Source organism: Rhinolophus sinicus, linkage group LG05 (genome assembly GCF_036562045.2).
Source record: "Rhinolophus sinicus isolate RSC01 linkage group LG05, ASM3656204v1, whole genome shotgun sequence".
Classification (NCBI taxonomy): domain Eukaryota; kingdom Metazoa; phylum Chordata; class Mammalia; order Chiroptera; family Rhinolophidae; genus Rhinolophus; species Rhinolophus sinicus.
In genome coordinates, this window is record NC_133755.1 from 113,312,335 (window position 1) to 113,333,453 (window position 21,119).

Genomic DNA, 21,119 nt, shown 5'->3' on the forward strand with positions numbered 1-21,119 from the left:
CAACTTAAGCATCAGTGTGCCTAGTGCTGTCCAATACTTTCTAGTTTATTCAAATGTATTTCATAAAACAAAACAATTTAAACAAAAACTGATTGTCAAAAAGCTGCTGAGTGATTTTATAGCCTACTAATGGTTGCAACCCATTGTTTAAGGAAAGAAAACATTGTTACAGAGAGTGATAGGTTTTGATCAGAGAAGTGATATTGTAATTTAGTTTCCTTAAGATCATTTTGACAAGCATGTTTATTGTGGACGTCTAGATGAGAGATGATTTAAGGAAATTTAATGAAGGTGATGTAAGAAGTCTAATTAAGGCATTTTAGTTGGAGTGAAGACGAAATAATAAAATGTTAAGAGGTAGAGTTTTTTAGTAGGACTCTAGGACTGACAGAATTGATATTAAGGAGAAAAATAGGTGCCAAATAACTCCTAGTTTTCTGACTAGTGAGACCTGCTAAATGCTTTTGCCACTAACTGAAACAATGAATTCAGAAACAGAATAGTTTTGGGTCAGCAGAGGGAAGATGTCCGTTTTAGATGTCTGATACAAAAAAGGGGACAGTGCTAATAAACAGTTAAATATATGGTTCTGACGATCAGCTGAGTTCTGGCCTGGAGAAATATAGTTAAGAGGCTTTACTTTGCAAGTAGTAGTTTATGAGAATCAATGAAGTTGTTTAGGTAGGGATACAGAATAAGATCAAAGGACAGAACCTGGACAGTAGATCTAGATAGACAGGGAGGAAAAAGGCTCCCATGAATAAATTTGAAAGGTATTTGAGAGGTAAGAAGAAAAATCCAGAGAGAGTAATGTCATAAAATTGAAGGGAGATGAAAGCTTTCAAGGAAGATACATTTAGTAGTATCAGTAAAGCAAAGGTCAGAGCAGATAAGAGCTAAGAATAACTTTGAGGTCACAATGACCCTAAGCTAATTAGGGTAAAGTGTAGAGCCAGGCTTGACCGTGGTCCCTGGGGATAATGAGGTACACCTCCCAACACACCATGCAGTGGAGTTACTATCAGTGGAGACCTAGTGGTGGACCCTTCCATCTCCATCCATCACTAACATGAAGCCCCTCCTTGTTAACAGTAGCCTAATAGAGAACCTGAACCTCCACCCCCTCACCTCCATCCCAGTCCCCCAGCCCCCATCCCCAGCAGTAATGCGGTAATGACCACTTCACCCACTGGAATGTGATGCCAGGGTAAGCCTTAAAACACAAGAATTAAATAAGATCCAGAGTCTTAAAATACTCAAAATGTTCAGATTTCAATTTAAAATTACTTGCCTCACCAAGAACTACAGACATTTCAAGCTGAATGAGAAAAGACAATTTGTAGTAAACACTGCGATGGCATAGATGATAGAATTATGTGACAGAGATTTTTAAAGCATCCATTATAAAAATTCTTTAATGAACAGTTATATACATATGTGAAAGATATTGGCAGAGTGGATTAAACAACATAACCCGACTGTCCTATCTATAAAAAAATTCACTTCAAAGATAATGATATATGTAAATTGAAAGGAAAAGGATGGAAAAAGATATAGCATCAAATATTAAAAGAAAGCAGGAGTTACTAGAAAACATATTAACTCTTTCACTGTGTTAATTGATTTCAAGTTATTTTTTCAAAATGTGTCAAAAATCCACAAAAAATAAAAAGTTAATATTTTGGCTATTTCATGCATTTAATAACAGTTTGAGTTGTTTGTACATAAATGACATTTTTGTTTTAAGCCTTTTAGTATATAGTAATAAATTTACCATTATATTGAATTTTAGCAAAAAATACTCAAAACATACTAAGTGGTATCAGTTAGATTTAAGTACAGATAAATTAGAATCTAAGGGCATGGATGACATAAAAATTTATTACAAAATGTTACACAATATGGCATACAAAACATCTTTGTTGTTGATAGTGCAAGCCACAGGAAAACATATCCGAACATCACAGCAAAAGAGTTAATATCAGATAAAGGAAACTTCAGAGCAAAGACAATTACCAGGGATGGAGAGGAACATTACATAATGAATAATAAAGGAGTGAATCTACCAAGAAGACTTAGCAGTCCTAAAGGGCATATGCCATACAGCGGAGCTACAAAATGTGAAGCAAAAACTGATAGATCTAAAATGAGAAATAGAAATATAGCTGGAGACTTCAGTTCCCTTTTCTCAATAATTGATAGAACAACTAAACAAAATCAGTAAGGATATAGAAGAATTCACTAACATCTTCAACCAATAGATCTACTTAACATGAGGGGGTAGTAGTATATTCCTATTTATGTTAACTATACCCTCTTTTCAAGGGCACTATTTTTCCTTTTGAAGAGTTAATGGTAATGGAATATATTTCATTAAATTATAAATGTGTCATAGATTTGCTGGCAAGAAAAACTGTCTAAATTGTAAATGCCTAATTTTGCAGATATAGACCCCTTTGAGACCTAACAGATACATTCAAGGACAATTTCAAACAAAGTTCTTGATAGCTAAATCAAAAGATGTTATCTCATACAAAAGGCCAACAAGCATATGAAAAGATCCTTGCCATTATTGGCCATCAGAGAAATACAAATCAAAACCAAAATGAGGTATCACCTCACACCCATTAGGGTGGCTACTATTAGAAAAACAAAACAAAAAACAGAAACACCCAAGACAGAAAAATAGCATGTTGGCAAGAATGTGGACAAATCACCCTTGTTTACTGCTGGTGGGAGTGTAAAATGGTATAGCCAATACAGAAAAACAATATGGTAGTTCCTCAAAAAATTAAAAATAGAACTACTGTGTGATCCAGCAATCCCATTTCTGGGTATATATCCAAAAGAATTGAACGTAGGGTCTCAAAGAGATACTTGTACACCTATGTTTATAGTAGCACTATTCATAATAGTCAAGAGGTGGAAGCATCCCAAATTGTCCATTGATGGATGAGTGGATAAACAAAGTGTGGTATATACATACAATGGAATATTATTCTTCCTTAAATAATAAGGAATCATGTCAAATGCTACAACATGGATGAATCTGGAAGACATGCAAAGTGAAATAAGCCAGTCACAAAAAGACAAATACTGTTTGGTTCCACTTAGGTAACTGAAGTCATCAGATTCATAGAAAGAGAAGGTAAATGGTGTTTACGAGGGGTTAAGGGGCAGGGGAAAGGGAATTGTTATGTAATGGATTAGAGTTTCAGTTTTACAAGATAAAGTTCTGGATATCTGTTTTACAACAGTGTGAATATACTTAACACTACTGAACTGTACACTTAAAGATGGTTAAGGTTGCGAAGTTTGTTATGTATTTTTCCCGTAATTTTTAATAAAAAGACGTTATCTGTTAATACTAATGTATACTAACTTCACAAACCAAACTATTGAAAAGTCTTAAGTGAATAAATAGAGCAACATTGCTGTTATTGGATGAAGTGTTCTGTGAATGTCGATTAGGTAAAGTTGTTTGATGATGTATTCAGGTCATCTTTGTCCTTAACTGGTTTTACGCATACTTATTCTATCAGTTATTAAAAAGGTTGTTCAGATTTCCAACTATAATTATGGATTTATCTATTTCTCCCTTTACGTTAATCAGTTTTTGCCTTAGTATTTTGAAGCTCTGTTGTTAGGCACATACATGCTTATGCCTTATTGAAGAATTGACCCCTTTATCATTATGTAATGTCCCTTTGTATCCTTGATAATCTTCCTTATTCTTAAGCCTCCTTTGTTCAAAATGAATATTTGTGTAGGGACTCCAGCTTTCTTTTGGTTATGTTTGCATGGTATATATTTCTTCACGTCTTTACTTTTAACCTATTTAAGTCTTCTATATTTAAAATTTTGTTTTGTTTTTGAAAGCATATAGGTGGATCTAAAAAACATGTTGAACTCTTATATTTTGTTTATATTTTAGTTTATTCCATTTCATACTTGAATAATCTATAATTTTTATGTTACAGTAGACATTTTTAGTCATGTGATTATACTCTTGAAATTCTTTATACTATCTATAGGCCCCTTTTCTAGTTTAAAACAAATTTCATACAGTAAACTTAATTATAAATTCTGTCTTTTTTTGATGCAAATCAGTATTCCAAATAAAAGAGAACCTAACAAAATCCATGATTTTAAAAAAATCTGTATGTTTCCATTTGTTCCATGACATTCTTAGAAGTGAATTTAAAAAGGAAACTTTTAAAATAATTCACTATTAAAATAAGTTAATTGGCTGCTTGCTACTAGAGCTGCTCATTCTTTTCCATTTCTAACTCTACAAATTAGAGATAGACTTTTAAACAAAGTTTGCCAGTATTAAAAGAAGTATAAGCACATTGCATTTAGATAATGTTAATAAAATACAGAGAAAAAAATAATTAATAAAAATTACTTTCAAAGTCAGATTTGCAAATTAACCTTAAAAATGATCTTTTAACTTTATCCTACAGTTAAAGAAGTCATGATTTAATTGTTATATTGTCCACTTTATGAAATAGTAAGTGAACAGCTTCACCATGACATCGAATATTTAAATTATTTATACACTGAAAAAAATACACCCAGATGGAAGAAATTCCCACAAGGTTTTTGTAATAAACTTCAATTTTTCCCTTTAATTCTAAAATAAGAGATATGGCTGTTCTAAATAAAATTAATAGTTCTAACATATGTACGTTAAAAAAAAAACCTCACAGAAATACTTATGGATATGTATCAGATCAGAAAGATAAAACTAGTTACTTTAAAAGGCATGGATTTGTTTACATATGAATTTGAGAGTCAGTTTTCTTAAATAACAAATAACTTTTTAAAAGTTGAATTATCCCTTTGTCTGTTCGATTCAGTTTTACAAAGTAGCCATTATAGCTTGGGCTGATAAAAGCTGCATGGTTCACCCATTAAGGTATAGCCCCTAAACTCAAATCTGATTCACTACATGCTCTGTTTTGAGTATATTAGTGTAGAATTCAGTCGTTGATTTAAACTGTGTCATGATCTGATTCACTGTCTTACTGTTTGTTTTGTGTGGGCACACTGAGTTGCCCAAAAGCAAGAAATTCTGTAGATAGGTCCTTTTCATTAGAACTTAAGAACAGGTGTCAAGGTGTACCCTCTAGGTCATCATAGTTGCTGTTTCTGTGTAAGATTTCACAAGGCTTTCAGACTATCCTGTTCATTTTAATAAAATGAATATGATCATAAGCTTGAATTCGTGTAGCTCCTTTGAGGGATTTTGGAACATAAACCATTAAGCTTAAAGTATCATAATTTCCTTTGTGATATAAAGGAGCCATTGCTATTTGTTTTGGTATAGATCTAAAGAAAAAAATTAAGGCAAGGAAAAATTAGATCCAATGTAAGATAACTTTAAAGAGTCATTGTTACAACCTCACCACTGTATAGGTTCTTTCTATTTCTTTTCTGTTTTTATAAAAAGTAAAATAAGGTTGGGTCTTCATGGTTTATTAACTGAACTGCGTAACATAAACAGCACATGAAGATAATAGCTTTGTTGAGATATAATGCACATACCATACAATTAATACATTTAAAGTGGTTTTAGTGTATTCAGAAGTTTTACAACTATCACCACAGTCAATATTAGAACATTTTCATCCCCCAAAAGAACCCCAGTACCCATTAGCATCAACTCCCCATTTCCCTCCAACCCCACTCTCAACTCTAGGCTACCACCCATCTCTTCTCTGTGTCTATGGATTTGCATATTCTGAACATTTCATATACATGGAATCATACAACGTGTGCTCCTTTGTGGCTAGCTTCTTTCACTTAGCATATTTTCGAGATTCTATGTTACAGCATGTATCTGTACTCCAATTCTTCTTGTTGCTGAATAATATTCCTTGTATAGATATAACTACATTTTTCCATTCATTAGTTAATGAGCATTTTTGGCATTTCCACTTTGTGGCTATTATAAGTAATGTTTCTATGAACGTTTATGAATATGCTCTTGTTTTAAAATATTAGATCTTTAAAATCACAATTTTACTCTCAAGTATCACTTTTCATTACTGAAGAATAATCTGGTAGTTATTGTCTAGAATGTAAAGTAAATTTTGCTAATAACTTCTTTCAGTTGTAAGGAATAGAGATTGATGGTGGCTAAATAGATATTTAATCACTGCTTGACTGCGTTTTGGTATGAGGTAAACTGTTAAATTATCATATTGGAATTTTTTTATAAAATAGATACTTGGTGCTTGAAAAATTGAAGAAAGAAGATGCTGATCGAATTCATATATTCAGTTCTTTTTTCTATAAACGCCTTAATCAGAGAGAGAGAAGAAATGAAACAACTAATCTATCGTAAGTCAAGCTCTTTGAAAATATTTAACAGATGTACTAAATCACTTAAATTTAACTTATTAAAAATTCGTTTGTATTGATGCAAATCATTTAATTCTATTATCAATTAGCAAAATTAGTATAATATTGTATTGGATCCAATATAAATATAGATCAATATCCATAATATTCTAAAGCCTCACGAATACCTGGAATTCATAAAGATTTTAGGTGTAATATCTGGATCAGTGTTTCTTCAATATGCCTGATAGTTTAAAATAATTACTTAGATGCTTATTAAATACGAATCGCCCTGTTTTACCCTAGATGTTCCATCCATACTATCTAAGAGAGGAACCTGTGAATCTGTACTTCTAATTAAGTTCTTTGGATGATTCTACTTGAATACTTTCGTTTTATAATTCCTCTCCATATAGTGATCGCATCCAGTTCTAATACTTGCTGGTAATTGGTCAAAAGATACACATAGAGTTGGTACATTTTTGTCACGAGTGCTATTAAATGTCTTGAATTGATGGCTGCTGTGCATCATATAAATAGTTTCTATTTCACTGATTCCTAATTTTGCATCTTAGAGTTGAGGACAGTGATTGGTTTGGACCAATGATCGTATTGTATCCTGCTTCATCTGCTATAGGATAATGCTCACTCTTCTTCCTCTCCTCAGGTTTCCTAGGTCATGGTCTGATTTGCTTCTCAGTATGGTTGCTTGTGCCAGTTCTGCAGTAATAAAAATAGTAGCACTGGTCTACCCTAGTACTATGTCGTAGCAGGAATTAAATATCTCTTTCTTTCAGATTCAGGGATGGGCAGTTTCACGCCTTGCTAACTCTACCTCAGATGTTCTGTTTTCTTTCCCCGATTTGCTGACCCATCTTTTGCAACTGTTCAATCTGTTAACATCTTAATCTTTATATTTTGTAAGTTGTTGCATATAAGCTGATGCACTAGGAACAATTCAGAAGCTTTAGAGTGTATCTCTTATCTTACAGAATACAGCAAAAGCGGCATGGGCGAGTAAAAACATGGACCCGGCATGTAGATATTTTTGAGAAGGATTTTATTTTTGTACCACTTAATGAAGCGTGAGTAAGAAATTCCTTTATGTAAACATGATGGCAATTTTTAGAAAATGTGTTTGTCATGTGAAGATTTCATCCATTTTTAAACTTCTTGAAATTTGTTTTGTATAGCTATTACTTATACTGCTTATTTTATGAAAATTAATGCAGTTTTCCAGTGAATCATGTAAGATTCAATTTTAGAAACACCAGACAAGAGATCTTTCTAATTTTGTTTTATTTGTCAATGTGGACTAATGTCATTTTTAAAAAATGGTGCTTGTGTTCTAGAAAACATCCTATAGAAAAGGATACTTTATACAGAAAGATGATTAGGTCCCATAGAAGAATTCGAATCTTTAGTTTAAGATACAACTTGAGCTCTTAACCACAAAGAAGAAAAGATGGCTAGATTTATGCCATTTTCTCAAATTGAGAACCATGCTGACTTACTTGAAGTTATTTTCTAAGTAAATGGGTGAGATAAACCTTTTACGTAATTTCCCCCCAATCGGTAGAGAGGCATTAATGTGTAGGATCATTATATAATTTAAACTTGAGGGTATTTGTATTTCATGTTTTGTTTTCCTATGCCCTCCAGCTAAAGATCCCCTGTAGTTGGATAACTTGGGTTTATTATTTGCATCAAAGAAGAACACACCATGGGCAACCATGAAAGTGTTTGAAAGAGCCTGTAAAAGAATTTGGGCTTTGGTTTGGTTTGGGAGAAGATCGAAGGAAGCAGTGGTTTGCTTTGCTAAAGAAGTAGCATTCACTCTTTAACAAAAAAGGGGGATGTTTGATATTTTTGGGGTTGAATTGTGACCTTGTTTGTCTCAGACAAATTATGAAATGGCCTTGCTTTGTCTCATTTTATCATGGTTGCAGAGCAACTTTTTTAAGGTTGGTATTCTGTGAGATTGTTTATGTCTAATAAGCCTAACTGTGCCAGGCTAGCTTCTAAATGTGCTCTTTTTTTCCCATCATTATGAAAATAAATTTACTGTATAGTATAATTAAACTATATTTATTTGGAATCCTGCTTTGATTATAAGATCTGTGCTCTGATCAGCGTAGCCAGGATAGGTAGGCTAGGTCAAAACGTTGGTTATGGTTATAAAGCCCCTCCATTTTTTTTTAAGTCAAACATAGTTTAAAACTAATCTCCCATTTCTTCATTCTACTTAAAATAAGGTTTCTTGACATATATTTGTTACATAAAGTAACATGTGGGCTGCCTACTAGGTGAAAGGGAGAATATACCTAGAAAGTCATTTGTCAGAAATGAAGTATAAAAATTTAAGATAGAAATATAATTTGAGGTACATACAGTTGAGCAATAGAGGCACATCCCTCTTAGTCACTACATCTGATGTGGTGGAAACTATGATCATGCTTCTAATCATCTTGGTGGAAAGTAGAAAATGAACAAAGATGATAGTCAGAAAAGCATTCTGCAAGAGTACTGTACCATTTGTGATGGAAAAAGAGCCTCAAATCATGAGGGTTCATTTTGTATTCTTTTTTTTTTTTTTAAGAGGTAAAACTACGAATAGTTGTATACACTGATTATATTAGATAGACTGCCATATATTTGTCATCTATTTATTTTCAACTTTCCTGATGGTGTTAATTTCTTTAAAGTTAAAAGCTATTTGTTCAAAATTGTCACAGTAATTGACATGGGGTAGAAATTTGATATTTGGATCTAATCCACCAAAAGATAAGTGAAATGACCTGTTTTAGCCTCTTCTCCCATTGATAATTTAAGCTTGATATAGCTGTTATTAAAAGGGATCAGAAAAGCAAAACCCTGGCTTTGCTTAGAGGTGACATCAGATATTTCTGATTCAGATTCTTTCAACTGGTGAAGAAAGAATGTTCTCCTAGTTTTTAAGTGAGGCAACAGAAAATATGTGGCTTATCCATGTTGTTAAACTTAAGAAATGTTAACTGTGGTAGACTTAGGTTACAGCTGTAGGTTGAAAAATCACTCTATTATACTGTATTTAATCAATTTTAAAACACATTTTTTGACATTTTAACATTTCCAAAATTGAGATGTGATTTAGTCAGCTGTGTCTTAGAAGTGAAGAAGTGAGGAAGTTGGTGTGCTGCTCTTTCTACTGCCCCCTCCAGACCTAAGTCCATAGGATCCTGAGGACTAGTAATTAAGAACAGGAGTGAGGCATTCCCAAATCTGCCCTTTACAATATCAAGGATGAAGCCAGCCTCTGACCTTTCTACTTATGCTGTACCGTGAGAGAGAGTGCTGTTTCTTAGTATTACCTTGGGGTGATTTAATATTTTGCAGAAATGAGAATGTAAAATAACGTTTATCCACGTCAATATATTCATTTTTTCATTCAGCAAATACCTACTGAACATATCACTATATGACATATGACAAGTACTGTGCTCACCTAATATGTTCTCTGACATCTATAGCCTATTCATTTTATCTCAGCACATAACACTATGCCTAGCAAGTAGTAAGCCCTTAATAAAATTATTCAATATTAATGACTATTTGCTAATATTAGCTGTATAGCTGCTTACTCATGGCTTATATCGTACTGTTGAGAGCTGTGATACCTGAATTCAGCTATATCATAAGCACCCACTTGATAGCTGGAACTCGACTAATACTTAAGTTCTGTAATAATGTTTAGATATGTGTTGTTTCATTTTAATGTATTTACGTTTCAATAAAGCATGAGACAAAAGATTACTTAATATTTTCATTGTTAAGCAGTTCTTACTAATAAAAACAAACATGGTAAAAGTTTTTAAAAGGCTCTATATGTACAATGTTTAGAAAATGTTCTAAGTTACACAGTCTAATTAGATTTTTGAAGGCATTTCAATCTTAAAGCTAGATAGGTTTCTATTCTTTGACATAAATAGGGCAAAGAGAAGGTAAATGGGAATGATGAATTGCAGTGATATAATTTACATTTCATTGAATTACCTGAAAAAACAATGAATTTTTCATTCCACAAGCAACAAAAGGTTTAAAGGATTGTTTGCAAAAGTGAATACAGGCTACAAATTCTAACAAAATACGTTATGTATTCTGTTAATGAATCAATGATCATACAAACAAGTGGATTAATTTGAGAATTGAAAAAATTGGGCATTCTTAATAAATTTATTCACAAAAGTTCTAGGAAAACATTTCAATTGATATTATTGCCAAATATAATAAACTTTTCTAATGATATATTTAGTAGTTTCATTTGTTTTTTACAGTGCACACTGGTTTTTGGCTGTTGTTTGTTTCCCTGGTTTGGAAAAACCAAAGTATGAACCTAATCCTCATTACCATGAAAATACAGCCATGCAAAAATGTTCAACTGTAGAGGACAGTTGTATTTCTTCTCCTTCAGCCAGTGAAATGGACAGTTGTTCACAAAACTCTTCTGCCAAGCCTGTAATTAAGAAGATGCTAAACAAAAAGCATTGCGTAGCTGTAATTGATTCAAGTGCTGAACAGGAAGAAAGTGACCCTCGTTATCGGAGAAACATATGCAGTGTGAAATGTAGTCTGAAAAAAATAAATCATACTGCAAGTGAAAATGAAGAATCAAATAAAGGAGAATCTGCATGCCAGAAAGTTGTTGATAGGACTAAAAGTGAGAATGGCCTACAGAATGAATATTTAAGTTCTATGCACCATACAGGTATGTTTCTAAATGTTTTGAAAGAATCAAGGAATTCAGAGTAAATTGGATTTTTTATAAACAGGATTAAGATTTCAAGGCACACTTTTTTTTTAAGTCAGATTTATTGAGGTATAATTTACTTAAAATAACAGTCACTCATTTTATATGTATAGCTCAGTGAGCTTGGATAAATGTATAGAGTCATGTAATCACTACAGCAGTCAAGATTTAGAACCTTTCCATCACTCCAAAAAATTATTTTATGTGTAATCAGTCTCCTCTCACCCCCACAGAGTGCAGTTTTAAAATTGTAGTACAAGGTCTACATTTTCCATTGAAAGGAACTTGGATTTATTTTTATTTCATCGGAAATTTACTGTAGTCAACATAAACAGTAGTTGCACAGTCTTAAATCTGTAAGGTGAATTAGTTCAGTATTTTCAGTGTACAAATAGGCAAATTGAGATCAAGTGGCCAGAGGCAGAAATTAAAGCTTTCTCCTCCAATATAATTGTTGACATTCAAATTAAAGGTGAGTTTCTTATTCCTCACTCGCCTTCATTGTTTTCAGTGGGAAGAAGGGCACTGGTCCAACCAACCTCTCTTATTTACCTTCAGTTCTAATAAATTGTTTTTTCCTTGAATCAATTCCATATTTCTAGCACTTGTTATACAAATCTAAGGTTTCAATTCAAATACTTAAATTTCATATCAAATAAATTATATAATTTCCAACCCAAAAGTAAAGTAAGCTACTCCATAAAACCCTTAACATGCTATATAGTATGTACCTTGCGAACTTAATAAACTGTGAATAGATCCTAACATTTTCTTTGGAGGAAAACACTCCATATAAGGCATAAGAGAAATTTTGTGAATTCAGAAAGAACCTAGCAAAAGTTATGAATGCTGAACATACTCTTGGTACTTAACTTCTACCAGCTTATTTTAGTAAGTCGGAGAGCTATTGCTGAGCTCTTATAAAAATATTTTTTATTTGGTTGACATGCTAAGCTGCATAAAGCTGACAATAGTCCTAGAGTGTTTTTTGTGTCCTGTGGAAGATAAGCAGCAGAAAGGGGAATGGTATGTGAATTGTATCTCTGTGGAACTATTTTGTTAAGTTCCCTTTTGATCAGTAATCTCATACACTTTAATGTGAATTCAAATTACAAATGAATTAAAGTGCATGATTTAAAACAAAGCAATGGGACAAAGCCTAGGGCTTCATATATACAAACCCCAGAAATTCCTAGTGACCTTCTACTACAAATTAATGTGCCGGTCCCAGTAGTAGCCAGTTAAAGTGGAGTAAATATTCTCACAAATGCTAGTGGAAATCAAAGTGAAGAATAATCTGTTTTATATAGTTTGTCTTTTTAATATCTGTTTATTCTTTTTATTACAATTTGTACATTTGGTCTTTTGTTTTGTTTTGTTTTTAGTATGTAACCGTATCGACTGTATCTTCCTTAAAGGAAATTAATTTACCTTTATTGTATGTGATACAAATAGTTTCTGTTCCTTTTTAATGCTTGTCTTAATCCAATAATGATAGTACCCCATAGTTTGAAAAATGGTGCTGTGCAGTGGGTCTGTGCACTTTTCAGGAATGAGGTCCCATAGCTTTTATCAGATGTTTCCAAGAGATCATTTACCAAAAAGTTCATTAAATGTTTTCTCTAAAGGTGACTTTACTACCTCAGAGAGGATGGTTAAGCAGTCTATCCTATATAAAATGATGACGTACTAAAAATTAGGATACAAAGAGCTTATAAAAATTTTTGTGATATGATTAATATCTCAGTAATTGATTTCTGTTTGGGCTGGGAGTATAGTTGCCAGGATTCAATGAGGCGTTTGGATACTTTTAATATAATTTTAACCATTGAACACAGAGTCATAAGTTGTCTACCGATGTCAAATAACATACTATAGTAAATAAGTGGAATTGCATCTTATCACAGGAATTAGGTTTTTAAGGTCAACTGTAGGAAAATAATGTGTGTAGTATCACTACTTTCATTTGGTGTTTTTTTCAGTTGGGCACCATATGAAATAGTTGTTTTGTATGGAACATGAAAAATGACTATGTTTAAACTCTAGAATCACATTCGGCATCTTCAGATGATCTCACTGTATGGGAAGCTCTCAGGAACTGGGACTGATTGAGAGAACAGCTGATGCAGTTATCACCTCTCAATTTATACCATGATACTTGTTTACGGAATGAAATAATTGAAGTCAATACTACACTATTTAAATTATTTTTCTCCATTTTTTGAAATACAAGTATAGTTTAATTTGTATAAGCTTCATGTTTATATAACAGTTTGTAGATAGAAGTAATTTGTTACTTCTGAATTGCCTGAGAATTTGAACAAATTTGATTCAAATATAGTTGTTTTAGCTTCAAACATTAAAATACAGATTTTAAAAAAAAAGATAAATTAGAAAGGTTATTCTTTGCATAACTAAAGGATGTACCATAGTGCTTTGTTAGTTATTTTAAATAGTATGTTTCCGATACATTTAGTTTTTTATATATGTCTTTTCAGGAAAACCTTTTATTTTTCATCCCATCCCATCCCATCCCATCCCACTTATATTACTATTCTTAATTCCCTTTTAATAACTATGCCAACATACATTTTATCCCATCTAAATTCCTTAAAGTTATGCTTTATAAAACTTGGAAATGGTATGCTGTATAATAGACAATATTAATATATTTAATATTAAAGTGCCTGATTCAGTTTTCATTATTTTCATGTAAATCTTACCTTTCTTTGATACATTTTGTGTGATTAACTTCTTTCAGCGAATTAATTGATTTTTAAGAATTTAGATTCTTGAAATGGACCTTTAAAAGTATACATTTTTTTTATGAGTCATGTATACTTTTTCATACTATCAGCATCTACATCGGGCTTGTGTTGTTTTATTTTATTGAAAAGTCTATGAATATAACCAAACATGAAGGAAAAAGACAGAGTTGGGGGACTTGTCCATAACTACTAACATGATGATTATTTTCATTTTTGTATTTTTCTTTTTATCATCCAAAAGCAAGCCTATTTTACTCAATTTTAATTGTTTATTTTTTACTTTATATTGTATAATTTTCTATATTTTTCACAATTTTAATTTTTTAAATGTACAGTATTTCATTTTATGTTCTACAGTTTGCTAACTGTCCTGTTACTGGATATTTAGGTTATTTTTTTCTATCTAGCTTCCATTATTAAAGATATCTAGCACAAAAATATTTATTTACATACATACATACATATATGTATTTAAATATACATATAATCTTATAATTGACACCTAGTTTTTAAATTTTAATACATTTTAGAGTCTGAATAGTAGAAATAACTCTGTAATTGATATGTCAATCCAGGGTTTTATGAAAGTAATTTATATTTGTGATATTATATTCTAAGGTAAATTTTGTATTCTTAATTACTATATCACTAATAGATTACTAGCCTAACATCATAAGTTATATGCATGTCCTTTTTCATTACATAATGTTTCTTATTGGTACAGATGGCTTAAGCAAAATCAGACTAAACTATAGTGATGAATCAGCTGAAGCTAGTAAAATGCTTGAGGATGAACTCATCGACTTCTCAGAAGATCAGGATAACCAGGTGAAACCTGCTTGGCAAAAAGTTCTAATGTTCTATCTAATTAAAAGTTTTTCTTTAGAGTCCTATAGTCAGTTCCTTGAACCAGTAACTCATGCCTCTGGACTTGGGTCTCATCTCAGAACAGAAATTCAATTTTCAGTCAGAAGTTGATAGAATAAATGTATTAGCACTATTTTGTTTTCGTTTTGAGGTTTTCTTCCCACGATGTGGACTAAACTAATATTACCCACCTCAGAAAGTTTTAATATAAAAGTAATTCTTTCACCCCCAACCCAGCCACCAGGACCCCTACCACCCCTTTCTCTTTCTCTTTCTCTTTTACAGTATTTATAGGCCATACTTAACCTTTGGTCTAACTTGACATTCAAGAGGCAAATATTTACATTTTTGATTATCTGGTGCATAAGCATAGCAATATTATATTACTTTTCCACTTTCCCAGTGATTCTTTTCCTTTTATCTAATGTATATGGCAGGACCAGATAATACTTAGTTAAAACTAATATAGATCAATTCTCATATTTACTTAGCATCTCACTTGCTCTAAGAAACTTTACTAACATCAAGAATAAAGTATGTTATTGAAAATATTTTATCATTTCAGTTAATGAAGGTTTTATAGTGAGAGAAAAGTTTATACAAATCCTACAGCATACCATTTTTTAATTCTCTAACCTTTCTTTAGCTGTTAGGACAAACTTTGAATTTACTTAGTAGTGAAGATAACTTTGTACTGCACCGTTTTTTCCTTCTTGCTGAATCCTCTTATGAACAAAAGCTATTTTTTGGATTCCTTGGTCTGCAATGTGTGGCTATGAAATACACTTTTTCTCTCCAACATATACAGACACATATACGGATTACATTTAATATTTATAATGAGCACTTATGCTTCTTTGGTCATAGCAGTTATGTGAACTAGCTAATTTAATTGTGTATTATTATTAATTCTTTCTGTTGATTATTTCATTTATAAAGTTGCCAGAGCTTTCTCAAAGAACCAAAGAAAGAAACCTTGTTTGTTTTACATTCAAGATAATTTACAGAACAAGACAATGTCATTACACTGTCTTCTCTCAAGTGAAGTGGATATATCGTTTTGTTAAGGAAAATAGTGTTTCCAGAAACCCTTGAAATATTTCTGATGTGAAAAAATATTTATGTAAAAGAATAATAAATATGTCATTCATGTCCTGTTATCTTAGCCAACAAAGTATATTTTCAAAAAATACCTAAAATCAGAGCAATAGTATTTGACTGGAGAAGAATCAGTCATAATATATTCAATCTTTAAAAATTTATTCTAAGTTGAGTAAATGATGTAACAACTTTTCATAGACCTTGATTGGTAGTTCCTTTTCATTAAAATGTCAGTGTTGTGGCATTAGATAACTGGTATTGAGTGACGTTTTCTAGTATCTGATAAACCAAAAAAAAAAAAAAAAAAAAATTTTTTTTTTTACATATTTGTTACAAAGATTTTTATCCTGAATAGGGCTACTTTGTTAAGGTTATTAGTTATTTAGATTGTATATTTTGAATACTAACAGGAATCTCTCTTTTATAGGATGATAGCAGTGATGACGGATTCCTTGCTGATGACAATTGCAATTCAGAAATAGGACAGTGGCATTTAAAGCCTACTATCTGTAAACAGTACGCATTAACTATATATCTTGTAAACTACATGATAATTTTTATTTATATACCTTCATAGTATAAAACATGACCAGACAGTTTTTATTTAAACAAGTACTTAAGCAAAAGTCGCAGTGGTTGTCAAAGTCAGGGAGGAAAACTGGGTCACGCCCAACGTCCAAGGATGAAATTGGGGAGAAAGGATAATCATTTCAGTCCTCTATTTGCCCATTTTCTATGTGTGTGGATGAGCGTGCACACACACACATACATTTTCATTGACAACCACTATTCCTTTTCGATATAAAGTGATTTGGAACAGAAAAGGACACACAATTGTCATTCAGATCAATAACATGGGGATTGGAGTTGACACTGGTTCCATAGCTACAGTGTGAAGGCTGTGGAGTGACTCAAGGCAGTCCTATGGGAAATGTTCCAGATGGAACCCCAAATGAGGATGAGTCTGTTTTGGTTTTCAGAAATAATAATATGTTCTGTGGTCTCTCCAGGGGCTCCAAACTTCTCAGGTGATGAAGTATTGCCTATTTTTAGACTTCATCTTTTTTGACTTTTTTTGCAGAAACTGTTGGCTGAAACTGCATTAACAGCTTTTGAAGAGCAAACTTCATTTTTAAGGAAAATATAGAGATCTAGAGCAGTTAAGAGACCTTCTCTAAATACCATAAAATTTTAGCCAGAAAGAGCCTAGATCTTTAAACATTCCAGGACTTTTTGTACGACATTAGACTTCCTCACTTAACTGGGGTATACAACAAATTTTGAAGGTTTGAGTCTTATTTATAGTGAGTGTTCAAAGTGGAATCTTGCAAAAATCACTGGATTCTAAACTAATTCTTTTATGCGATAATTACCTGTTTTGTTATCTATAGTAGGTTTTAGTTAAAAATGAGATTATTTTCTAATACTTTTGCATGGTCCCACTTTTGGTGATTAGGAATATGGGGGTGTTCAAATTTGAGAATTGTTTTGACTTTCTACTAAATTTTGAAGTATTTTTAGAAAACAATTATGAAACTTTAGTGAACTATATTCATAATTAAGACATGGTTAATGTTCTATTTGGTATCTAATACAACCATGGAGATTTAAAGTGTCATAAGGGTATATGGGTTTATAAGGTTTATTCCCTCCACCCCCAAGTTTTACTGAGGCATACAAAGGGAATATTGAAGGTTTTAAATTTTATTGTTAATGTACATCTCTTTATATCCTTTTAACATGATAAAGTACTAACATTTGGTCATTTCTACCCTGCAGACCTTGTATCCTATTGATGGACTCACTCAGAGGCCCTTCTCGGTCAAATGTTGTAAAAATTCTAAGAGAGTAAGTTCAAAATCATACCTTGTACTTTGTAGTCTGGTGGAAATGAAGGACTTTGTATATGTATGTACATATATTCTTACTATATATATTCATTATTGCAGGTATTTAGAGGTGGAATGGGAAGTTAAAAAAGGAAGCAAAAGAAGTTTTTCCAAAGATGTCATGAAAGGCTCTAATCCAAAAGTACCCCAGCAAAACAACTTCAGTGATTGTGGTGTATACATATTGCAGTATGTAGAGAGCTTTTTTGAGGTGGGTTTCAACTTATTGGATCTGATATAATAAATAATAAAATAGTATATTTTATCTTATGTTAGTATAAAAAACACAAGCAAATATGTTAGAGGGTTTGACAACTATCATTTCAAAAATTATTCCAGGGAACCAAAACTCCCAAATTGGAGAATTTTTAAGGTATAATAAAAAAGATTGTATATTTCATCACAGCCAAAGCTTGTTGACCTCATTACTCATCACTGATCAACTCTTCCTCTCCACTGGCTCTTTCCACCATAAGAAACCTCTCCCTTGATTTGGACTGCCTCTTTCACCTCCTTTTCTCTTCACAGATATATTTTGGAGAAGTGTTTATATTCACTGTCTCCATTTCTACAAATCTTACTTGCTTCTCAAATTTCTATAATCTAATTTCATCCTCACCCTTATATTGAAATTGCTCCTGACCTCACAGCACCATCTGACACTGCTGACCATTCTTTCCTCTAACAGTCTCTCTGACTACAGAGGTACCACGCATACTTCTCATGGATATTTGTTGCAGTTACCTGGACTCCTTCCTCTTCTTTACCCATCATCCAGTGTACTACTATGTCCCGTGAAGTCTTTCACTTCTTCAGTTCTTTATCCCTGCTGCCACTTTCGAAATTCAGTACACTTGCATCACTATTCTAAACTACTGCATCAGTCTAACCAGGTCTCCTGACTTCTGTTTTTCACAGTATTTTTCCAAAAACCCAAATCTAATCATGTTACTTTCCTGCTTTCAATCTAATAGTGGCTTCCTGTTGCCCTTGAATTAAGACCAAAATTCATGTGACTTGCAAGATCTGACTGCTGTCCAAGCTTGTAGCCTGATTCCCTCTCATTCTCACTCTCATTCTATATATACCAGCCACTTGAATGTCATTCAGTTTCTCATATTGTGTCATGTTCTTTCTTGTCTCTAGGCCTTGCTGCATATTTCCTTACTTGGAATATCCTTTCCTGTTGCTTTTGTCATTTATCATTTGGCTAACTCCTACTCATTCTTCAGGTCTTAGGTTAACCATCACCTTTTTTTTGGAATTGTGCTAAGCTCCCAGATATGTATTCTTATAGGACTCGCTGCTTTACCTGTCATAATATTTGTGATATTGTTTTAATTGTTGCGTTATCTGTCTAGATAGACAAAAATTTTTATAAAGGGCCAGATAGTAAATGGTATTTTAGGATTTGCAACCATGTGGTCTCTGTTCCTACTCAGTTCTGCTATTGTGGCATGAGACACATGTAAATGAGTTAGTGTGGCTGCGTTCCAATAGGCTTTATTTACAGAATTTGGCCCACTGGCCACAGTTTGCTGATCACCCCGATCGAGACTATAAGATCTTACATCTCCAGTGCCTAGCACGGTGCTTGGCATGTGGTAGATAATGAGTATTTACTCATGAGGTACAGATTTTTTTTAACTCTGTAATGCTTTTGTGATTGAAACTAAACTATTACTTCTTATAATTTTCTAATGTGTATTTACTATGCTTTATTTTCAGAATCCAATTCTCAATTTTGAATTACCTATGAATTTGGCAAACTGGTTTCCTCCCCCAAGAATGAGAACAAAAAGAGAAGAAATCCGAAACATAATTCTTAAGCTGCAGGAAGGTCAGAGCAAAGACAAAAAGAATCATAAGGACACTTCAACAGAAACATCTGTCGGGGAAGGAACAGAACAATGTGTCAACAGTGTCTCAGATTGACCATTTCTGATTCTTGTCAGTGTTGTCTTCAGAAACTGAGTGACTTTCACCTTTGGGTATAGACAGTAAAGAACTGAAGTGTTCACTACTCAGAGTGATTTTTGAAATGTTAATGCTTGTAAAAATGTCATATAATTAATTTCCAATGGAGTATGTATTAAGTAAATGTCTGTAAATATGTTAATGAGGCCAATTTTTCCAGCATTTATAATTATTTTTTTCACTTGTTAGGAAGCTTTTGTTATGTATTTTCTGTTAATAGTACTTCAAACTGCAACTTCTAAACACAAAATAAATAAAAAAATATTTATAGGAGGAAATGATTAACTTGATATTCTTTAGTGAACTTCTATTAAATTCCTTTGTGGGTGTGATACATTTCATGGGACTAGTCAAGTATCCATGATGATTTTTTGACCTTTTGCCTTTGTTCTAAAATGACTTGAAATATCAAAATAAGGTTAACACGAAGGCATTTTGAACAAGAAAGACATATATATGCTTGTATAGCAGGAAAAAAATAACTTTTTAATTCATACATTCCTTTGTGCTCAGAGAACCCCAAAAATGGAATAAATATTTATAATTTTACACAAATATTTAAGAAGAAGCAATATTAAGAGCAATTCAAAGAAAAATAACCTTGAATTATACTATTAAATAATAACTATACTTTACCATACATTATTGTAAAGTACATTTCTGAAGACAACTAAGACTCAGGTTAAAACTATTTTAGTAAGCACAGCCCTAATTTCAAATATTCCGTGTTACCTTTCTATATTGTACTTGAAAAAGTATGCTACAATCTGTGTGATATAGTTAAATGGTAAACATTTTTAATCTGTGTGAGCACAGGAATTTAAATAGGAATTTACTATTTTTTATAATGGCTTTTGCTGTTTTTTCATTGTTCATTTTGTTCTTATTTTTGATAAAGTGTCAGACATTGTGATTGAGTTGTTTAGTGTAAATTATTTTTACATGTAAAAGTATTATCTTTAATCAGTTGCATAATGCAGGGGAAAAATCTCCTACCTTGAATTTCCCTTTAAAAATACTAAAATGTGATTTTTAATGATAGATTTACAGCTCTTGTAGGAATCTTGCATATATCTGCTGAAACTATTATTTTCAAATGAAATGTCATACATTTCTTTTGAATTAACTTTGAGACTTGAAATATATATTTTAAAAGTCATTTTTTCGTTAAATAATGAATTTTAAAATGCACATATAACAAAAATAATTGACAATAAAAGGAAGGCCATTTTCATCATCTGCAATTATTTTTAATCTGGCATTTCTGGAATTGCAACCAATATTTTAGGCTATTTTCTTGAATTTAATAAATGGATTTGGGGTGGATGGAGAGGTCAACAACAACCAAAAAAAAAAAAAATCTGAGACACACTCATTTAAGGA

At 32.1% G+C, this 21,119-nt stretch overlaps 1 protein-coding gene across 6 annotated transcripts in view; it reads left to right on the forward strand.

The window, feature by feature from the left end:
- SENP6 (SUMO specific peptidase 6) overlaps positions 1 to 20,014 on the forward strand; it is a 100,069-nt gene extending 80,055 nt beyond the window's left edge. For all 6 annotated transcript variants that reach the window (XM_019729596.2, XM_019729601.2, XM_019729599.2 and 3 more), the window contains 8 exons: positions 6,232 to 6,348; positions 7,341 to 7,433; positions 10,662 to 11,092; positions 14,627 to 14,730; positions 16,298 to 16,386; positions 17,650 to 17,718; positions 17,820 to 17,970; positions 19,488 to 20,014. In XM_019729596.2, coding sequence (XP_019585155.2) covers positions 6,232 to 6,348; positions 7,341 to 7,433; positions 10,662 to 11,092; positions 14,627 to 14,730; positions 16,298 to 16,386; positions 17,650 to 17,718; positions 17,820 to 17,970; positions 19,488 to 19,694 — 1,261 coding nt within the window. In that variant the 3' untranslated portion in view covers positions 19,695 to 20,014. The remainder of the gene's footprint in view (positions 1 to 6,231; positions 6,349 to 7,340; positions 7,434 to 10,661; positions 11,093 to 14,626; positions 14,731 to 16,297; positions 16,387 to 17,649; positions 17,719 to 17,819; positions 17,971 to 19,487) is intronic.
- Positions 20,015 to 21,119: the final 1,105 nt, after the last annotated feature.